This window comes from Gordionus sp. m RMFG-2023, chromosome 1 (genome assembly GCF_954871325.1).
Source record: "Gordionus sp. m RMFG-2023 chromosome 1, tfGorSpeb1-WG-v2, whole genome shotgun sequence".
Taxonomy (NCBI): Eukaryota; Metazoa; Nematomorpha; class Gordioida; order Chordodea; family Parachordodidae; genus Gordionus; species Gordionus sp. m RMFG-2023.
Window position 1 is genome coordinate 92856018 of NC_088775.1, and position 19406 is coordinate 92875423.

Sequence of the window (19406 nt, forward strand, 5' to 3'; positions counted from 1 at the left end):
TTAAATATAAATTTGATATTATTATTATTTAGAAACATGTATATTTGTTACGAAAAAATTAAGCGTAAATTGTTAACAAGGATGTTTAATATAATTCAAACGGATTCCGTAGGAATAGCCGCATCGCTGCTGCCAATCCCGCTTTCGGAAGAACTTGTTTTACCCGAATAGGTTATATTATTATGCTTGAGATCCTCTAATTTCGCCTCCCCCTCATTCAAAGACGCGTTGTCGTGATTGTGATTATTGATAGAAAAGGTAGATTTTCGCGAAACGTAGTGGATTTCTTGTTGAACTGATTCCGAATTTTGTCCCGCTACCACAGAGCTATCATTTAAACATGAGGTGTCTGTTCGAACACTTTCCATTGGTTTGTCAACTATGGCCTGCGCCATTATTTCGCTATTAACATTACGAACGTTAGGTTTTAGAAAACGGTTCTTAAGGTCTTCCCTGATCCTTTTAGTCAAATTGGGCAGGTATGTCTCGTACAACCTGCAATTAAACGAATTTTTAGAGCCGATGCTGCTAATTGTTGGATCGTTTTTGGCCATTTTAAGATTTTGAGGAGGACTGTAAACTTCAGTGTTTGGGTAAGAAGAGCAGCCGTTATTTTCCAATGTCGTCGAAAAGTCGCTACTCTGGTTGTAAGTGATCATTATAGTGGTGGGAAGGGATGGAGAGGCGGCGTTTAATTTATCGCGGCTTAATTTCGGACTTGGAGGTAAATTGATAGCTTTGGCAGTGAGTTGTTGTTGAAACTTACTTTTATCACCGGTTGCAATAATTTTTTTGGAGGAGGTCAGGAATTTAAGCGATTTGCCGCAATTCCCATCAACGTTCGTGGGCGTGTCAACGCCAGACTTCTTGGAGCTTTTATTTGTTGGGGATAGGATAATTTTTGGGAAATATTTGCTAACTAGCGATGAAGGGGTAGGTTTAGTATTGTTATTATAATCTATCTTCGGATGTTTTTCCTTGGATTTATTAGTCGCTAATCGATGATTAACCTCTTTATCAGTAACTCGCGTTCCTTTATTATTTAATTTGGCGGGATTTGTTCTGCCGCCAACGCTGCTCAGCTTATCCAAGTTATTAGATTTTCTACGGATATTTTCGTACTTATTCTTGAACCTAAGCCCCGCCCCATAGTCTCCTTCACTCGTCGGAGCGTGCGTAGGCGTATTAGGAGCGGAATGGAGCACATTGATACCGTTATCAACCCCAATATTGTTGCTAGCCATTTTATTGTTTATTATGGTGTCGCTATTATTTTTTTTAGCGTAAGAATCAACGCTTTTGACTAATTTTAAATGGAGGCCACCTTTACCCAAGACGGGAATCCTGGAGGGCAGTTTCAAAGTGATCCTTTCCGCCATACTTAATACTTGTTGTCGTGGCGTTCGAATCATCCACCTTTTCTCGCTTTCCCAATCCAGACACTAGTAGATTGTTTTGATCAGCTGATCGTAAACAGATGTGAATTACTGAAGGGATGTACAAACGGAATGGAAGGTATCGTAAAAGGTCTATCAAATCTAACGCGCTTTCTTCTAATTCCAAGAATCCCCCAATTTTTCGGTCAATCGTTCGCAACCATACTCCCAAATGTCGGAGACTTTTTTTTTTTAAAAAAATTAAAATAAAATATATTTATTTTTTTAAAATTCACGTTTATATTTTAACTAAGTCAAATACTTGAGTAATCCGCAAATGAAAGCGTTGACGAGCGCGAATTGGTGAGTCTCGTTCTCAATTTCTATACCCGACGCGTTAACTGGGACACCGTCGAAACTATGTTTTTGAAGGGCGTTTATCAAATTCTGAAATATTTTAGGCGCGGGTGAGGAGTTTAAACCTTTTATAAATGGGGAAAGTTGAGAGGTTAGAAGATGTATAATTTTTAAAATAAATATATTTTCTTATACGATTTTTAGGGTGTTTATAATAAGTTGTAAAAGAGGAAATATGCTTCTATAGATCAAAAAAATTTGTTTTTTAAATTTTGCAATATTTTTCCTCAAATTAAATTATAATTTTCTAAGAAACGAATCATCCTACTAACTAATTTATTAAAGTTATTATACCCATATTTTGATCGTTAATAAATTTCCAGAGTTTTGTTCCGAGGTTATTCAAATAGGAAGCGGAGTTTTCCGGTGGGATAGCTTTGCTTAGCATTCTAACGATTTCTGGACATAATTCTTTCAGGAGAATTTCTAATATCTCCGGATTTTCGCGATTATCACCAAGCTTTAGTAGCTGTTCACATTTATTAATAATATAAAATGTTAAACTTAAATATTCAATTCGTCACTTCACCAACGAAACACAAAGGATTTTAAATGGTTCATTAAGGAAAAAAAATTTTTTAATTGGATAATTTTAGTAAGACTTCCCCTAGTTTTTTGGAAATTATTTTATCAAGAAGAAATATGCTGATATATTTAGTGTTCCTTTGAACTGAATCAAAAATCTGCAATCAGAGTCAAACAAAAGTACATTTTTTACCACCAAATCCTCTAATCATGTCGTTCCCTTTAGCATGACCCTCTAAATTAACAATACAATGCTAACATTAATCACCAGAGTTGTTAAAAGATACTTTTTAAATGGATCTAGTAGATACAGATACATCGTCTAAAAAATTGAGAAGATCAATGGTATAATATATGATTACTCTTACGAATAGTAATAAAAAACATATTTCTAACTAAAAAATATTATCATAATTTATTTATAAATTTGATAATAACTTTCTGATAATTTTCTTTGATTTCCCCGAGAAGATCTTGGGTCATCGGCCGACCACCTGTATTTAAATCGTCGCGAAATTTTCCTTTAAACGCGTCACCCTGACTCGTAAAGGTGAGTATACCGAAATACGAGAAAACGCGTGAAACGCAGCGGTGCACGTCGTGGAATCGCGTCTTTTGGGCGTTATTATTGTCATCATTATCTATTCCTTTTTATAATTCGATAATTTAACAAAAAAATATTATTTTTCCCCTTTATTCCTTACAATTTTGTATATATATATATATAGAGTAGTTGTTATTTTTTATGAAAACATTCAGTGTTGTTTAACGGCTCGTTGCCAACTCAATATTTTATCCAGAAAAAATATATAAAGTAAAGCCCTTAATAATTATTCCCATAGATGGCACAAAGGATTGGACATCTATTAGCGAAATCTCGAAGGCTAACGGCAGTATTATCCTGGCTAAAATGTCGAGTCAGCTGTTTTTTAGACTCAAATCGCGCCGTTTAATAACACCTAAACATATTCCTAAATTTATATTTAAAATAAAGAGAATATTTTTTTCACTCACCCACTAAATCTGGTTCATTTTCGACGCCCTTTCGACATTCGTTCGCTCCTTCGAGGAAAACGGTTGTAGAGGCTCTTGGATAATCGTCGATTTCTAGAGACCTCACGTCTGCGCAAAAACTTGAATATAAATAATATCCAATTATTATCACCGTGCAGAGGATCTAAGAAAAATTGAGACTGACGAGAATTTTCATACTATTTATTTGCAATAGTTTGCTAGAGCACCTAATTTTAGTCAGCTATAAAACAGCGCAGCTTTCTCAAGTTGAGACTCAACCTAGAAGCAAAATCCAACTTTTTTAGGCTAAAACCCTGATCAAGCAATAATAGAGATGGTCGAAGTTTAGGTAATTTAGCCCAACAACACTCTAACATTAAAGAAAGAAAATATCTAAACAAATTTGTTATACAAGAAATTGTCATACAGTGTGCAGTGCGGGGCTGTGACGTAGCCAAGAGTTTTCCGTGTACAAGAGGAAAGTAAATAATTAATTTAAATCTGGGGGGGAAGGCTCTTCTTTTTAACCGACCCCTATTCTGTGTGGATATCAATATGTTTCATTCAAAAACCATGGGATACGGATCAGTTCAATATTTATTTATTTTTTAACACTTACTAAAGAAAGTAAATAAAAAAAATCCATCCATTTGTTTGAAAAAAAATAATATAGTGCCATCTATGTAATAGAAATATATTTATTTAAAATTACCTAACTGTCTTTTTGGTTTTAATCGATTCGTCTAAACCATGACCATTTTTTACGGAATATTTGGCGGGAGAAGTTATCTCATTTCTAAGATCTTTTTATATAAAAATGAAGAGAAAAAAAACGATTTTTATTTACTTTTCACCATTTTTAAACGCTTTAACCCTCTTCGTCAATAAATTCATCAACATATGATTTTAACCGGGGTTGTGGAACCGGAATTCGGATACACAGGAATTTTAAACTAAATTTAGCGGAAATATTGATAATTTTCTAAAAGTGGTCCTAACCAGCCCCAGATCCATCCTACCCAGGGCTTGATGGGTTGCCCATAAATAATTCCTTGTTTGGTCTTGTGTGTTAAAATTTTAAGCCAAACAATACAGCCCTGATTTTAACCTATAGTGTAGCTTGCACCCCACCCCCTCCCCCATATATGCAGTGAAACCTTAACTAGATGACAGACACTTCTACACTCCTTCCTCCCCCTCCCTAAATCGATGACGATATAACTCCAAACAAAATGAGAATTGTCAACTTCCTCTATCCTAGTGTTGTTAATTAGTTTGGTTGTGTAAACCCCAGACCTCCGGGTCAGAACCTCGGATCTCTGCTTCGTTCTCATAGCAGGCCTGAGCACCCGGCAAATTAACTACACTAGCGTCTTCACAACTCCCTATTTCTAACCCAGCCCCCTCTCAATGGTAGGAGTGTATGGAAGGTTACTACTTATGCGTTTTAGTCAAATGTAGAGGAGATTTCGTTTTCAAATGGATTCAGATAGTGGTCGACTTGGAGATAACAAAATAAATAGAGGTGATCACCTTTGGAAGGTTTCGCTGTATAAATTATCAATTTTAAATTTTATGTGAAAACTAATTTCGTGATTTTGTTTGCGTTCCCCTTCAAATAATAATTGAACAATTTCTTTTTCGTCCTCTTCAGCTATAGTGTAGGGTTTGCTACCGAAAACGCCGACATTGTTATGGCGGGTATCCGAGGACTGCGTTTTTTTCGATAAAATAAATTCGCGATTAAGATTCGAGCATTGTGATTTCGACGTTATGGCCTCCTCATCCGCGTAACGAACTGTAACAATATTCGAATTATTTGTATCGCTCACCTTGAGGGAAGAGCACATATCACGTGACATAGTTTTAATATGAATATTCCTAGGACACTTATAACCATTATCCTCTAAACAAACAGTATCGGGGAAAATTGAAATGGAGGGCCCAGTGGTAACAACCGATCTAATCTCGACAATTCCATTTTTCTCGAAATTTTTCAATCTCAGCCATTTTTGGCGTAGGAACGTTAGGTCCGGTAATTCGCCTTTCGATTCCCGAACAACGAACCCACTTTTATCTCATTGAAAAAGTTGTTTTTCCCGGTTAGGCTAGACGGGGTGATTAATGCGGCGTCGGTATTTTGACACGAATCCGTTAAATTCGATATAGCGTCGATAACCTTTACAGATGTCGTTGTTACGATATCGGATACCTTTATTATAGACCCGGTTACCGTGACAGAATTGTGAGGAGATCTTTCTGGAGTGGTCGCTAGAGTTTTTTTTGGAATGGCGCGAGATTTATCCGGAATGGGGAATGATTTTTTTGCCAGAGATAATAACGTGGTGGAGGTCGTCGTAGTAGTAGTGATAGTGGTGGTAGTAATGGAGTCTAAACGTAATCTCCTTTCTGTCAAACTTTTTTCCATCAGATTCAGTATAGGTGAGCTCATATCTATATTATTTCGGGCGAGGGTTGTTTCTAGGAGATCACCGATGGGGAGAGGCAGATTTTTGTCGCTTAGGGTCTTCGGGTTATAGTAGGATCTCGACAAAGATCTAATGGGGGGGGGAGGGGGTAAATAAATAATATTTTAAAATATATTTTATCTTATATTGTTTATTTTCCGTTGATACCGCCCAAAATGGGGTCTGGGGGCTTCTTCTAGGTGTCATAAATAAAAATATTGCCAAAAAAGAATCCATTATATTGCCGCCATATTGTCCAAAACCCAGAATTTTTATTAAGAAATTGAATTCGTTTTTATTAATGGTACACAAAAAAGGAAATATACTTTTCATCCGATTGTTTAAGTAAGATATCAATTTGATCATTTTGACAATCTGTCTGTTTAAATTTGATCGTTGATGCCTTGTCATTGCAATTTGCCGATAATTCGTTGCTTTTGTTCTGTATCGAAATTTGGTTAAATCATATGTATCAGGAAAAGAGAGAAAAGAAAATTAAGTGATACGTATATAGACATGTGTCATTTATTATATTTTTTTTAAGGTTACCACATATTTTTATCGTAATCAAATCACCTACTAATGACTAGCTTTATTTATCATTCTAATTGGTCACCTTAAAGAGCTCATCTTATAGGTTGGTCAATATAAAGTGTTCATTTTAAGAAGTTGAGGAAAAAAGGATATTTCTTCCATTTTTTTTTCTTCTTCTACGAATAAAAGAATGGAAGAAATAATTTAAGAAAAAAAAACAAAGAAAAAAAATTAAAATGTAACGGTTACTTCCAAAGCCGATAGAACTTGAAGTGACGTTAATACGGATAATAAAAGGGTTGAAGAATAAATTTCCCGTGACAGGTTTTTGTTGTGATTGAAGGTTACGCTGACACTCTCTAATGACGTTTCGAGTTGACAGTATTGACAGCATTCATCGTTTATTGATGATTCCTTTGTGAATCAAAAAAAATATACAATTTTCTTATCAATAAAATGAAAATTATTAGAAATATTTTGAATTTTTAATTTATTTACCCCCCTAACCTTTCATTTATAAACATTTACAATATCTTATACTTTTCGGGGCGAATAATTTATCCAAAAAAGACCATTTCTTGGATTCAGGATTTCTAAGATTTAGGATCTATCCCCGAATCCTAAAAGATCATATTCCAGGAAGCCGTTCATCAAGTTACAGTATTTTAAACACCTTTAAGTTAACGAATTTAGGCGTCGTACCTTACTCTTGCCATATCTCGATCCTTCTTCTTCTTAGAAAATAAATAATTAACGTTGTTTGTCCTCTTTCAAGAGTTTCAGTTAAATTTAATTTTTTTTTACAAGGATTTTAACATTCTCCCCAAGAAAAACAAGCAAAAAAAAAGGGGGTGGTTATATTTTTTTATCGTAAACCGCAAAACCGGTAATATAGTCAAAAATTCGTTATTGAGAGCCAAATCTCAAAGTCCTATTTTGTATAATATTAACGGGAATAAAGTCGACAAATATATCAGAGACCGGCAAACCCGCACCCGGGCCGGGATATAAAACCCGGGCCGGGCCTGGATATAAAACCCGGGCCGGGCCGGTCCTTAATTATATATGATGAAATAACTGGAGTAAGTTGCTTTTTTTTTGAGTGTAACCTCGTGATTAGGTTGGCTATGATGATCAGAGAGAAGCGGTTTAGGTGCTATGCATCTAACTAAAATCATAGAAAGGGACTTCAAAATTTGCGGGATATTTCGATGTTTGGGACAACGGGCATCGAATTGACCACGCGATTCGTCCTTGTCATTCGACTCGTGACTGTGGTTCATGGTAGACAATATGGACACTAACACCTTCCCTATAAGATTCGGCCTTTCGTTGTCTTCGCTATCGTCGTTCGATTGGGTTCCTTACAATTAATAATAAATATAAACAAAAAAAATATGGCGAATACCGAAATTATTCGCATTTTTACCGGCGGGAATAGATCCTTTAGAAGACATCTTTTCTAACAAAGCGCTCCTCCTTTTTGACCTTTTAACGTTTCCCTTGAAATACGAATTCTTGGGTGGACTATTTTGAGATACGGTAGAGGTTATTTCGCTATAATTATCGATGTCATCGTTGATATAACTATTTAAGAAGTCGCTACTTTTTCGAATCGTTGAGCCCTTTCGGGTTCGGTTTTTGGCCGAATCGCAGCAAGAGCACAAGGTTTCCGAATTTTCGGATTTTTCGGACCTATCGTATCCGTCCGAATTACGACGTATCCTAAAATCAGCTGACGGATCGATATAATTTTCCCCACCCGAATTATCCAGTTGTTTGTCTCGATTAGATCCGTCGGTGTCGCTCGAACCGCGACGCGATAGAGAACTGCGCGATCCTAACCGATTTGCGATACCGTTAGTGTGCTCGAGATGTTTATCACCCACTAGGCAAAATGTTTCATCTCGAATAAAACGATCTTTGGCTTTTAAGGATTCATGAGACGGTAAAGACGGAACGAAATCTTCTTTTAGTAAAGTAACACGTGACAAACAATATTATGAATGAATGAACGAATAAAGAAAATAATTATTACTTGTAGAGTCTGATTTCAGATCCAAACAGCTGATATGTTTCGAGATGTCTGTATCTTCAATTCGTGAAACACATCAAAAAATAAATAGAATAGTGAATTATAATATATAATATTATTTTATGAAAAATTATTGATTTAAACCCGCTAGGTCCTTTTCCGTAACGCACACGCGGGACAATTTTGAGGCGTCTCGCGGATTTCTTAGATATTGTCCTATATCGAAATTGTCCACTGAATGAATAAATTTAGTTGTCAGGGCATTTCCGTGATAAAGATCAGGATTTTGATGGTAATGATATTTTTTTCTTTTTCTAGCTGTCAATTTTGCGTCTGTCCAGTTAATCATTTTGGGGGAAGATCTATCAAAAAAATTTCTACCGGTTTCCTTTTTGTCTTTAACGACCGATGATGAGATCATCTTGAATCCATCTATCCTTCTCTGACTAAGTGAAGCCAAAGAAATGTTAGGCACCGAGTTGTACAATTTGCAGCCATAATTTCTCAACGCGGTATCGCATATTGAATAAAATGGGGAATATGAACTGACAGCAGTACTGAGGGCAGAGAGACTTTGATCGAATATAGAATTTTGGCCGCTGTCAAATGTCAATTTGTAGTTCTTCAAAATGTTGTTTCGGCAATCAGCTAGATTCTTTAAAAACAAAATTGAAATGATTAAATAGAGTTTTAGTTTATTCTTTTACTACTCCCTTACCCCTCCCTCCATTTTTTATTTGTCATGCCTTATCTATACCAAATCAATCGTTGACTGACACGTAAAGGAATATTGCGACCGTCATGATATAAATAATGGTAATACCCAAAGAGGAAGTGGCAAGAGATTTTGGCAGGAATATAGGATTTTTCTTTTTAAAATTAAATATAACTTGATCTTACATGAGGAACGATGAGCAGTAAATGAAGGATAAGTTTAGGCTAGGAAATCCTAAGTTATGGATCCCATAATTTCTATCTCGTTTATCACGTTGTTTAGAATAGCCATTTTATGACTCTTTTTTTAAACATATAATTCTCGAAAGAAAATGTGCATTAAAAATGACTAACTATTGCGAACCCCCTACAGATATCGGCGTGAACGCCAACACTGACGACTGTTCCAGGATACAAGAGGTTGATATTTCTTCCTGGGTAACTGGCTTAATGTATACCTCTTCTTCTTCTTCTCCGTTTAATGACGATTTCCAGGCACACCCAGGTTGGCCAGTTTTCCCTCCGGTTTAATCAGTAGGGAAATTTTGTAGCAAGGTTTTTTACAACCGGATAAGGTGGTCTATACACCCCGTCCAGGAGACGATGATCCTTTTCTAGACCCAGACCACATGGAGCCTTTTTAGACCTCTATTAGCCACGAAAAAACGTTGTCACTTTCCCGCCACGATAAGACTGAAGGTAAGATTTGGCAGGGGGGGGCTGGGTATACCGTAGCGTTTAAATAGGATGAGGAGACCGAGATAATAATAAAGATGTCCTCCTCGTGAGCACGCCAATCGTCGATGTACGCAAACGTTGTTCGTTTTAAGGCGAGCGATTTTTCAAATAACGCTTATAAAAAAAAATACCGCCAAAAAACTAGCATTTTATAGAAAAATACGGGGCTAAAACCCCTTTCCGCTAAATTTGTAACACGCTAAGCGCTATAAAAAGGAAAATATGGCCCAGCTGTTGATTATACTAAGATTTAAATTCCCAATTCTCCATTTCCCCTTTCCTTACAACTCACTAAAACTTACATTTTCTATAAAATCTTTTATCACTTACCGAACGCTTGGGGGTTAAATTTTCTAAAGAAAAATCCATAAATTTGTTCAACGAATTCAACGATTCCTTTTGGCAATATCGAAATCCCGCCTCGCCATTATCGAATTTGGAGAATTTCGCGAAATTTTGACAAATTTCGCCGTCATCATCGTGACCATTTTCCCCCATTTTAGACCTGACCAGAGGAGACGTTTCTAGAAGATCACGTGCTTGATCGATATTTCGATTTCCGATCAAACGATTTGAACCGTACCCAGAAAAGTCGTCACCATTTTCCTGGAATTCTTCCGAACTGGAATACCTATCTTTCCTAAATTCATTTTCTATTCAATAAATATAAAAGACATAAAACTTTCATTATAATTAATCACGTGATTGACTACTGTTAGAAGTCGTAGTATGCCCTAAATTGATAATGAGAGCGTTAGTGAAATGATTTGTCTACGTCATGTGACAAAATCTTTTCTGCAAACATTGGGGAGTAAGTTAAGAAAGGTAAGATCAAAGTTAGAGTCTGTCTTTCTTTCTTTCTTTAGCAAATAATAAAAGTATCGTGATACTTTTAAAAAAGTAACGTTCACTTATTTACATAGTGTAACCTTGTATATTTATTTGAATAATGTTTTGAAAAGGTTAAAATGTTTATAAATATTATTTTTATTTTTGGATAATTTATGGTCCCCAACTCAAAGAAATTGATATTAAAACATCTGATTTTTTTTAAAAAAATTCCTATTCGTCTATTTATAATCACATGACCTGTCAGTAACCAAGATTTTGTACATAGTATATTTTTTAAACTATTTTTTTCCCCTTTATTATTCTTTCTAATCTTTTTTAAAAATTCTTGCTATTTGTATTTTATCTCTTCTCCATTCTCTTTCCCCCCCCCCCCCATAAATTATTTTCACTTCTTTTCAATTTATTTTCTTTCCAATTAATTGTTCTCTTTTGTTATTTGATTTCTTTATTTTTTTTCTTCTTTCCAAATTATTTTTTTTTATTTTATTCATAATTTATTCTAAAAATTGTGAGATTTCAGTATTTTTTGAGACTTTCAGCCGGAAATTCCCTCTTTTTCTGAAATTGTAATTCTCTGAAGAATATATTTTTTTCGCAAAATTTAACAAAATTTTTTTATCTTTCTTTCTTAAATATCAATATTGTGTTTTAAAATAAAGTTTTGCTTTCTTTCTTTCTTTCTTTCTTTCTTTCTTTCTTTCTTTCTTTCTTTCTTTCTTTCTTTCTTTCTTTCTTACTTTCTTTCTTTCTTACTTACTTACTTTCTTTCGGGAAGGAAAGGGAATGGAATGGAAGTCAAAACTTTCATTATTAGGATTTTTTTTTTGATCAATATAATTAATTTAATTTTTTTTTTGATTTTTTTTACCAAAATAAAATAAATATTTATTCAGTTTATAAATAAGTTTAAAAAATAAATAAATAATACTTTTCTTTAAGTCACGGGACGCCCAATGAAATGATACCTAGACCGACGATTAAAATGTGCGCAACAATGAAAAACAGCTGAGGACGCCATTTTGATTACCCGTAATCATTATATAAAAAAAAATTTTAAACGAGAGACCAATTTATTTCCTATGTCTGATGCAAACTTTATTTAAAGGAATTGTCTGCTGAATCATCGGGATGATTGAGAATTATTTACCAATATGGGTTTTACCAAAAATGGCGATTTCCAGCTGATTTGCATTCAACGACGCCTCCTAACGCATCATAATTAAACGCATCGTCAGTCTAGGTATCATTATATGCGGGGGCGGACTGACCATAAGACCAGACGGGCATTTTGCCCACTAGACCGATCGAGATTATTATGTTCACGTTATCTTCTCTTATCATTTATTTTTAATGATATCTCTATGATTTGAAATATCAGATTTTCCTTGAGAATTGTCATGTCGTTTACTCTATAATTTAAATGCACAATTTTTTTTTTAAAATGGAAGTGAGATTCCGTTCGAGTAGAGTTGAAAGCTGAGTTTTGATTTAATTTATTATATTATAATTTTTTTTTATACATTAGAAATTTAATAGAGCCAACATTTCTTGTTTCTAGCTTCATTGAAATCAAATGAAATCCAGGTCGGTGAAACAGATAAGAAGGGATGGATGCTTGGGTGAAACAGAATAATTCATCTGGGCCAAAATAAGTTGAGAAAGGTGCAAAAAAATAGGTTAGATAAGGTGGTGGTCACGTGAATAAGCCCTTAGATGGATATATGGTAAAGAGAGCTTGTTCCCAATAACGATAAAGGCACCTCGATTTATAATAGATATGAAATAATTTGAGACAAAATCTTGATAATTTATGTAAATTTAAGACTCTAGGTACAGCCATAATATATTTGCAAATTTTCGAAATAATGGGGCCACTGCCATATCTTCACAAGCTGAAAAAAAAAATTAGGTACTTTGTCAGCATGAAAAATGATAGAAGATGCTAAAGTCTTCTGTATCATCGATTATTACATCGATTCAAAATAAAGCAATAAAATGGCTTCTAATTTAAATGAAACACTTTTTAGTATTTAAAGCTCCCGGAGAAGTATCAGGGTACAGAATTCTCTGCCCTAAAATAGAATAGGACGAGCAAAGCGAATATATAAGTGACAAATGCCAAGATAAACTTCCTAAAGCATCTTGATCTTTAAAGGTTCGGAGTATTTCGTCCTATAAATTGATCAAATTATAAACAGCTTGTCGGAACGGCTCTCAGCGAATTGAGAGCTTTGAATGTGCAATATTTGCATCCTAGATATTTTGATGATATAAATAGTAAAGATATATATATATATATTGAGTGTTAAATTACGTAACGAATAATGTTCATTTGTCAGTGTATTCAAAGATTTGGTTACAGAATTTATGTGAAACGGAGATTATCGTATATACAAGTGAGGAGTCAAATGAAAAAAAAATGGAATATTACAATACGATAATAACTCGGAGTGTGATAATAAATGTAACAAAACAAGTGTTTAATATGCGTATATGAAATTTATACGCATACAAGTGACATAAATTATTTTTTTTTGGAATATGAATTTATGCAGGTTAGTTGCGAGAAAACATTTAGTAAATCGAAAAATTATAAAAATAAGCTGAGAGCTAGTATTGACCAAGAAAAATTAGAAAGCGTTTTCTGCGCCAAGGTTCAAAGCTAATGAGAGATTTATTAACGTAAAAATTATATATTTCCTTAATAGTTTTATTTGAATTTTTTTAATATCTATTTACCAGAGTTGTTAAAGAGATATAAAAATGTGGTATCTGTATCTGGTTTGATTAAAATATCGGTATCTAGATATTATTTTAGACGATGTATCTGTATCTAGATCCATTTAAAAGGTATCTTTTAACAACTCTGCTATTTACAATATGATCGGTGCCTGTTTTTATAGGTGCAGCAATTTTATGCGCTGTAATATTGTATAATAACTGCAATAATTTTATATGTGTAATTAATTGATTTGATATATTGAGTATACATGTATTTTTTTTATATTTAACATGTGATGTATCGAAGAAGCGAACCCGGGCGAAGACCGGGCAAAAGCGGACCGAAGGCCCGCAAAAATGGGGGTATTGAGGCCGCTATAAAAAAAAGGCCCACGAGGCCCGTAGCCTCTCCAGTCCGCCCCTGATTATTTGTCATTGGGAATGCCATTAGCTGTTAATCAGAGCGTTGAACATCTCTTTTAATGGAGGGTTAGATAGACCGGATATTAAGTGCGGGTAGCCATTATATCCTATATAATGGCCAAAAACGTAGAAGGTAGTTAGCGGTGTTAGGGGAGGAGGGGAGGGGGGTCGAATGGTAAGTTTTACGGGGTAGAACGGTAAAGGGAAGACATTGTTGTTAAGTTAGTTGATATGTTATTTGACAAAGAAGAGATTTCTAGATATATGTGCAAAGTTGAGTTATTTTTTTTTGCTATTTTTTTAAGTGGATGCATATGGCAAAACTCTCAGGTTGGGCCGGGTAGGATATTTAGTATTTTCCAGGACCGGAATATTTGTCTGCTGAGAATACCCGACCCGGTTGTTAAAATGTGCGAAAATCCGCTACTGTTTTCTTAGATATAAGAGGCCTAACCCTTTTTTTTTATTACACAATGACAATTTTTAAATTTAAAAAAAAAACTGTCATTCTAATAAGAACGGAAGTGAGGAGAAGTTGGATTTTTGATTTTTAAACGCAGTCCACAAAATGGCTAATACAGCTGATTTGTATATACGAACACTTTTTAATCACGAATCGTAAAATTTAGGCCGGGCGACAAGGAAGTCACGCTTCGTATTTTATCCATGCCTGAACTACGTCACATTTTAGTAAAGAAAATAAAAAACACGTGATCTAATAATTTTTCAATTTTTAGAAATCGCGAGCAAAAATCATATGATTTTTTTAATGGACGTCACGTTTTTTTGACTTTCTTATCTGACTAAAATATAATAATTTTATTAATATTAAAGGTTGGCTCGGCCAAAAATATTTTAGCATAATTTATTCGACCCGGCCCAGCCCTAAAATCCGTTTGCCCGGTCCGGTCCGGCTTTGGTCCGAGCGGAACCGATCTCTAAATAATCATTACTTTTGAAAAGGGGAATTTTCCTGACGACACACTTTTCGTTTTTATTGGGGGACATCAAATCTGTCCATTTTTTTCTGCATCTTTTGCCCATAGGATTTCTGTCGCTTTTTGCGACGTTTCTCGAGGATTGTGGTTTTTTCTTGTACAAAAAAGTAGCGAACTTTATTTTATCGTCGATACTATTATGGTCCCCTCCGATACTAATATTCGATAATTTATTTAAGCGACTTCGACGTACAAGATCTTCTTCGTATTTACCATTTGAAAGATAATCCTCGAAATTGTAATGAGCGTCGATCAGGTGATCCAAATAATAACTTTTTCGGTGTTTGTGTTTCTTCGGCAAAACGCCGGATGTATGGCGCCCCTTTCTAATTCCGCTTCTTACGAGAGAAACGTCGCAGGAGAGCGAATTCGATATGGATACGTTACCCAAGTGTCGGTTAAATCTGTTAGGCAATGTTTGTTCGTAACTAGAGTATTTATTATTCGGTAGGGTCAGTCTGGGGCAAGATGGTTTATGGTAAGAGTCATTTTGATCCGATACATTTCTCGATAAAACACTGAGGGGGAGTGAATTACATACCGAAAGCTGGCCGAATCTTTCGGTGAATTGGTAAGATAGAGGAGTCTCTTCGTAAGGTAGAGTTGCTCTGTAACGCGAGTGTTTAGTGGCGGCATCACGAATATCGTCAAGGGAGTCGAGGATAGAATTAGAATTTATCTTCTTCTCAAAATCTCGCTCCAAGTTACTCCCCAATTCTAATTGGTCGGCGCTGTCGAGGCTATTAGTACTATCGGTGCGAGATTGAAGATCGATTGAGGATTTATAAGATAATCTAGTCAATATGGAGGGTAACGAGTTTGGCGGGGAAAAACCGTAATCGTAATGGTGATGCGTGTCGGAATATAGCCTTTGGATTTGATCAGGGCTGAAATCGTCTATATCCAATTGGGCGATCCCGTAATCGTAGAAAGCTTCCCCTAGGTCTTCTTTGCAGTCGAAATTCCTGTCATGAAGATAACAGGTGTCCTTATCAACGAGATCAGTCAAAGAAGGTGGGAAATTCTTACGGGGTTCGCGATGAAATTCTTTTCTAGGATCACGGCTATTATCGTATTCGCGACTAGAGTATTTGGACCCTTGGTAAGATTGACTTTCATTCTGATGGCGCGTATGATTTTGACGCGCCGGAAACGGACCGTCAAATGTTGAGCATTGTTTTTCGGGTTCGTTACCGTGGTTCATCCTCGCTAAACCCGAAAATGCGCCTTCATTCAGTTTTAAATGACGGTGCTTGGTTCCTTTGTTGCGGTATAAGTCATTTCCGCCCATACTTTCTTGGCAATTGGATGCGTTACGAGCATCCTCAGCTAACGATTCGTTGAATAAGGCGATTTTACGCGAATATGAGTTGGCATCGTCATCGTACTCGCAGCCATTTTTGTCGTACACGATAAGTGGCCCAAAAACGCTGCGATCATCTCGTTTCATATGAGTGGTCAGCCAAGATGGACAATTGTCTTCGTTTCTCGATAAAGTAGTATTATCATTATTAATATCAATGTTTTTATAATCGTTATCGATTTTATTCGAGAAATTCGTGATAGTAGGATTAGAATAGTACCCCTCTTTCGTGTCCCTCTCGCCCGGAAATGCCATTAGGCGGTTCGCTTTCCGCGGATGTTCGTCGGTATCACCGTGGCGGGAAGCGTCGTTATATTTTTTGCTAACGAATTTCGAGTAACGGCGACGTTTTTGGTGATATTTGGGGGCGGTGCCCGCTTTACGATTTTTTTGTCTGGAGTCGGGCCTGAGGTAAGGGTTGGATCTGTTACCGTCAAATCGAATCATCCTATAAACGCCCGAGGCGGACGCGGCACCGTTCGATGACCTTAAACCGTATCCAGCGTCATTAGACATTTTCTAAAAATAATAATTTATTTATTTTTATAAATTTTACGATAATTATATATTTTTTAAACTTTTATATTTAGAAAATAAAAAATAAAAATTCCGATAAATATAAATTATATATATTTATTTTTATTATTTTTTATATTTTTTCCCGATAAATTTTATTTTATTATACGACAAACAAAATTTAAGTATGGGGGGGAGGGGTAGCTATGATACGGGGTACATATGACACTAATCATTTTATTTATTTTAAAAAAAAAATTCCGATAATATTATAGACAGTATTTTCAAAAACCATTTCCCTCGTGGTGTCTATTTTTCATTTCCCTTTATCACATTATAATAAACTAATATTTATGGTATTTTTTATATTTTATTACAAGGAATATTATCGATTATTTAATATCAAAAATAAAATAAAAAATTTAAAAAATTGTTTTTAGGTTTTTTTTCCCATGTTTCGAGGGGAGCAAAAGAAATAAAATAAAAAAATATATTTGATTGGTTGGATTTAAAATGTCCATTATATTTTGGTATTAGTTGTGAACGGACCAGGGTAATATGGGTAAATATAAATAGTATCCGTAGAATGGAGTAGAATTAGAATATAATAGAATGGAATGGAATAGAAAGAGAGAACGGAGAAAGAAAGAAAGAAAGAAAGAAAGAAAGAAAGAAAGAAAGAAAGAAAGAAAGAAAGAAAGAAAGAAAGCAAAACTTTATTTTAAAACACAATATTGATATATTTAAGAAAGAAAGATAAAAAATTTTGTTAAATTTTGCGAAAAAAATATATTCTTCAGAGAATTACAATTTCAGAAAAAGAGGGAATTTCCGGCTGAAAGCCTCAAAAAATACTGAGATCTCAAAATTTTTAGAATGAATTATGAATAAAAATAAAAAAAAATAATAATTTGGAAAGAAGAAAAAAATTAAAGAAATCAAATAACAAAAGAGAACAATTAATTGGAAAGAAAATAAAGTGAAAAGAAGTGAAAATAATTTATGGGGGGAAAAAAAGAGAATGGAGAAGAGATAAAATACAAATAGCAAGAATTTTTAAAAAGATTAGAAAGAATAATAAAGGGGGAAAAAATAGTTTAAAAAAAATATACTATGTACAAAATCTTGGTCACTGACAGGTCATGTGATTATAAATAGACGAATAGGAATTTTTCTAAAAAAAATCAGATGTTTTAATATCAATTTCTTTGAGTTGGGGACCATAAATCGAAGCCCTAAAATAAAAATTATATTTATAAACATTTTAACCTTTTCAAAACATCAATCAAATAAAATAAGTGAACGTTAGTTTTTGAAAAAGTATCACGATACTTTTATTATTTACTAGTGAGTTTTCACTTTCAAAGATACTATTACGGCAACCGATTATTATGAATCGATCATATATTACAATGATTCAAAATTAATTTGGTAATATCGTAGAAAGAAGAAAGAAAGAAAGAAAGAAAGAAAGAAAGAAAGAAAGAAAGAAAGAAAGAAAGAAAGAAAGAAAGAAAGGCAGACTAATTATCTAACTTTGAGACCCACCCCCCCAAACACCCACACAAATACTAGAATGTAAATAATTTAATTTTTAGACCAATAGCAATCTCAACCAATAGCAATTTAATGCCAAACTACATTTCATTTATATTTAAAACATTAGGCGTCATGGTACCAATGAAATCAGGTATTTCCTATTTTATCGGTTCCAATTCCGAATAGTTAACCGGAAGCTTGAACCGTTAACTATCCGAACACCTGACCCGAAAGTTTCGGTTTAGATCTCCGGTTATGACTCTCTTTTTATTTGGGAACACAACTTGGTTGTGCATATAATTAATACTATGTTTACTCTTTTTCCTAGAGTAATTTTTTTTTATATATATAAAATTAAATATTATTTATTCATTTTGGATTTACAGGGTTAGAATGATATACTTTATTCGTTACTTAAAAGTATCGCGATACTTTATTCGTTGATAAAAGAGCTATTTTACTGCCCTAAATTTAGATTCAAAATTGTAAATGAAATAAAACTAATCGTTTGTCCGAGTTCTTCCTCCTTCTACTTCTGCCCACATCCGTCTAGACCCACCCGCCACCGCCAACCCCCTACCCCAATCAGCTGATGAACATATATAAAATGGCTAACTCACTCCCTCATATTTCCTGACGCATTAAATTTATTATGTTAAAAAAATACATATATATATTATAATTATATTCAAAAGTAAACTTTCTCGAAAAATAATATTTTCCTAGAGGGTCATAAAATTTTTTTAACGAACTAGGAATGTGAAAAAGGTCACATTTTATTTCCATCCTTCCTTATTCCATCAGTCCATAAATAAAAAAAAAAATAAATAAATTTTAAAAAATCAATAAAAATCAAAACAAATATTGATTATTTTTTTTTAAAAAAAAACCGATTAATCATTCATAGAGTGTAAAGAGGAATTTACTCTTGTGCCAATTGATTGATTATCGATAACTTAGCCGAATAATGTGACGTTTATTAAATTGACAGGTTTCGGGCATGCGAAATCGAATAGAATTCCGAATATTTGAGGGTTGGGAATTGTCATTTCGATTAACTTATTGATTTTGAGAAATCAATCATTTTTATAACGTTCATGTATCATTTCAAGTGGAACGAATATGAATTGTAAAACGATGGATAAAGACGATAAGAAATTTCAGAATTTTTTT

General features: G+C 34.3%; 2 protein-coding genes across 4 annotated transcripts; both read right to left on the reverse strand.

Annotated features, from left to right (window-relative positions):
- Positions 1-1192: 1192 nt before the first annotated feature.
- LOC135922110 (uncharacterized) lies at positions 1193-5363 on the reverse strand. Its single transcript, XM_065456522.1, has 7 exons — positions 4918-5363; positions 4045-4135; positions 3333-3451; positions 2757-2965; positions 2088-2262; positions 1699-1858; positions 1193-1618 (listed from the first exon to the last, which is right to left on the reverse strand). Exons 1-7 carry the CDS (start codon positions 5192-5194, stop codon positions 1327-1329), a joined length of 1323 nt encoding a protein of 440 aa, XP_065312594.1. The 5' UTR covers positions 5195-5363; the 3' UTR covers positions 1193-1326.
- Positions 5359-16727, reverse strand: LOC135922108 (uncharacterized). Of its 3 annotated transcripts, none has more exons than XM_065456518.1 (9): positions 14771-16727; positions 10152-10474; positions 8514-9024; positions 8373-8426; positions 7743-8300; positions 7444-7697; positions 6584-6748; positions 6127-6242; positions 5359-5890 (listed from the first exon to the last, which is right to left on the reverse strand). In XM_065456518.1, the coding sequence occupies exons 1-9, from the start codon at positions 16692-16694 to the stop codon at positions 5359-5361; spliced, it is 4437 nt and encodes a 1478-aa protein (XP_065312590.1). In that variant the 5' UTR covers positions 16695-16727. The 3 variants fall into 3 exon arrangements, with proteins under 3 accessions (XP_065312590.1, XP_065312589.1, XP_065312591.1); XM_065456517.1 differs by having other exon boundaries at positions 7743-8303; XM_065456519.1 differs by having other exon boundaries at positions 7764-8303; positions 14771-16726.
- Between the last annotated feature and the right edge of the window lie 2679 nt (positions 16728-19406).